A 2,686-nucleotide genomic window follows, 5' to 3' on the forward strand; every position below is an offset into this window, starting at 1 on the left:
ATCTATCTATCTATCTATCTATCTATCTATCTATCTACTGTTTTTTAAACTATTCGTCCCACTGTACCTTGTAAGACATTTTTTAATGATTAACACATTTTATTAAATTTTAAACAATAATTACTATCATCAATTCGTTTTATCCAAAACATGAAGCACGTAAAAAAATCTCTACTCTGTTCCCAAAATATAATTAAGCCCAGCTTGAAAACTTTTGGCATAATTTGCTTAAGTCAAAAAAGAGGTAATTTAAAGCAATAAAAAACAAGGTTAGAAAAAAGCTGAAAAAGACTCAGATTTTAAAAACAGTTTCAAACGTCATCATCAACAGGTAAAATTAAAGAAAGAATTAAAGAAACACAACAGAAAAAAAGCATTAAAAAATATTTGGCAACAAAACTAGGGAAAAATGTAGCAAAATTAAGCCGCAGAATAGCAGCAGCGCAGCGCAGCAAGAGCAATAATAACAATAGCATTAAAGCATTCCCAGACTTACCGCGGCGGAGGAATGCTGAATTTTGTTTAACGTATTTTCAGGTTTAAGGTTTTGTTGGTTTTTTGTATAAATTTTGTTGGTTTTATGAGAGAGATTTTAAACAAATTTATAAAAAGACGTAAAAGTATTAAAAAAACAGTATAAATTGAGGGAATGTTAAAAAACAACAAATTTTTCGTTTTTGTTTTTTTTTTTTTTGATCCAAAATTTACAAATATACATTTATACAAAAAAAATTTAATCCAAATAGATTTTTCGAAAATAATGACAAGTTATAATAAAAACAACAACAGCATATAAACGAATGGAGGAAGTTTGTGTTTTTTTTATAAATTTAAGGTATAGATGCCAGGTAAATTATCCAAAAAAAAGAGCGTTATGGAAAAAAATGAACAATGTAGTAAAAATATAATATAAAATAGGTTTATTTGGATTTAAGAACAATGCATAGAAAGAGTTTGATTTAAAGAAAAAGAAAGAAGAGAAGAGAGAAAGAAAAAATAATGATTAGAAAAAGGTAACAAACACTTAAATGTTTCAATGTTGTATTTTAGAAAATGGGATTTCCGATTTTTTTCTTTATAAAACAAACTCCAATTTTACATTTATAATTTTATAATAAAATTCAATATACATTTTTATATGAAATTAAACTCAATTTGTGTAAAAAGAAAACTTACCTGTTTGGATTAGTCTTTGGTCTAAGAGGAGCTCCTTGCTTCAATTTGGCATTGGGATATTGTGATAAGTATGTCATCATAGATTGTTCATCTACATTGGGATTAACCAATTCTTCGGGCTTTATCAATTGTCTGACATTCAACCAATCGTCAGCGAGACCCATAGCTTCGGAAGCATTTTGTACAGCATCTTTGGGATCCCACATTTCCCAATCGGGACAGAGACCGGGAGCACAGGCATCAACCAAAGCACCCACTGCTTTACCGCTGGTCCAATCGTTGGTAAAGTTATTAATAGGCATATCGGGTATTTTACCATGTATCCAGTTGAGCAATCTGAAATGAAGGAGTTTAAGAGAAAATTTTAAATTGTATCTCTTTAATAGAATTATCTGAAAAAATTGATAAATACTATCTTCGATCTTGTCTCTATTTCTAAATCTCTGATAATTATTAAGAGAACTTTTTCTTATAAATTGTCGTAAAGCAATTTTCGTCAAAGGGCTCTTTTGTGACCATCCTTGCTCTGATAATTACCTAAACTGTTGTAAAGTATTTAACATTAATGATCTCTTTCTTTTAGGAGATCCTCTGATATTCAGGAATCATTAAATTTTCTTAGTGTGAATGTATCAATTAATTCTTTTTTTAGTTCTTTATAGTTCTCTTGAGCTCCCTTGTTTTGTCAATTACCTAAACAGTTCTAAAGTGTAAGTGATCGCTTTCTTTAGGTGATCGGCTGATATGCAGGCAGCATTATCGGATATGAAATCATTTACTTTTTAAGTGCGAACGTATCAAGCTATTTTCCCTGAGTTCTTTACTATTCTAAAGTATGTTAGGAGATCCACTGATATGGAGGCAAAGTTATCGGATCTTGAACCATTAAAATTTCTCAGTCTAAACGTATAGAATCAGATCAGGTTTGTCAGAAAGGTCTATCAGGTTTGTCATGTAATTACATTCCGATAGAAATTAGATTAATTTATCTAAGGAATCAAGGAACAACAATAACATTGAAAGAATGGGTCTGAATCTTGTATTATGAAGACGCAGATGTATGAAGTTTATGAATGTGATTCAAGACTCTGATGGGCTTGAGCTCTGGATTTATTGGATTGAATGATGAAATAAATCAAATATCTGGAATTTAATAAAGAAATGTACATGAGCCTTTTCATTGGTTTCAGAGTGGTTTTTGTTGAGTGGTTTCTATATAGTATAGATATACTACACAGAGGTCCCTTAAAAACTTCAGGGGCCTCTTTTTCGCCTCAAAGTTGAAGAAAATCTCTGATTAAGAACTAATAAATTGGATTTATAAATATTTAGATCAAGCTATAAAGACCTTGGTCTCAAGCCCTTAGCATTTAAATCAGGCGTCAGAAAGAGAACTCTTGCAATTGTATTGTAATATTGTTGTTATTTTGAAAACTTCCTAATGTGTTTGAGTTAAAAATCACTTAATGTTCGTGTCCCGAAGCACGGGGTTTTCATCGTTCTTTTTAAT

The 2,686-nt window shown here is 30.3% G+C and overlaps 1 protein-coding gene across 1 annotated transcript; it reads right to left on the reverse strand.

Annotated features, from left to right (window-relative positions):
• Nucleotides 1–477: 477 nt before the first annotated feature.
• On the reverse strand, nt 478–1,739 carry LOC124419761 (filamin-A-like). Its single transcript, XM_046950327.1, has 3 exons — nt 1,714–1,739; nt 1,177–1,512; nt 478–511 (listed from the first exon to the last, which is right to left on the reverse strand). Exons 1-3 carry the CDS (start codon nt 1,737–1,739, stop codon nt 493–495), a joined length of 381 nt encoding a protein of 126 aa, XP_046806283.1. The 3' UTR covers nt 478–492.
• Nucleotides 1,740–2,686: the final 947 nt, after the last annotated feature.

Source organism: Lucilia cuprina, chromosome 4 (genome assembly GCF_022045245.1).
Source record: "Lucilia cuprina isolate Lc7/37 chromosome 4, ASM2204524v1, whole genome shotgun sequence".
NCBI lineage: Eukaryota > Metazoa > Arthropoda > Insecta > Diptera > Calliphoridae > Lucilia > Lucilia cuprina.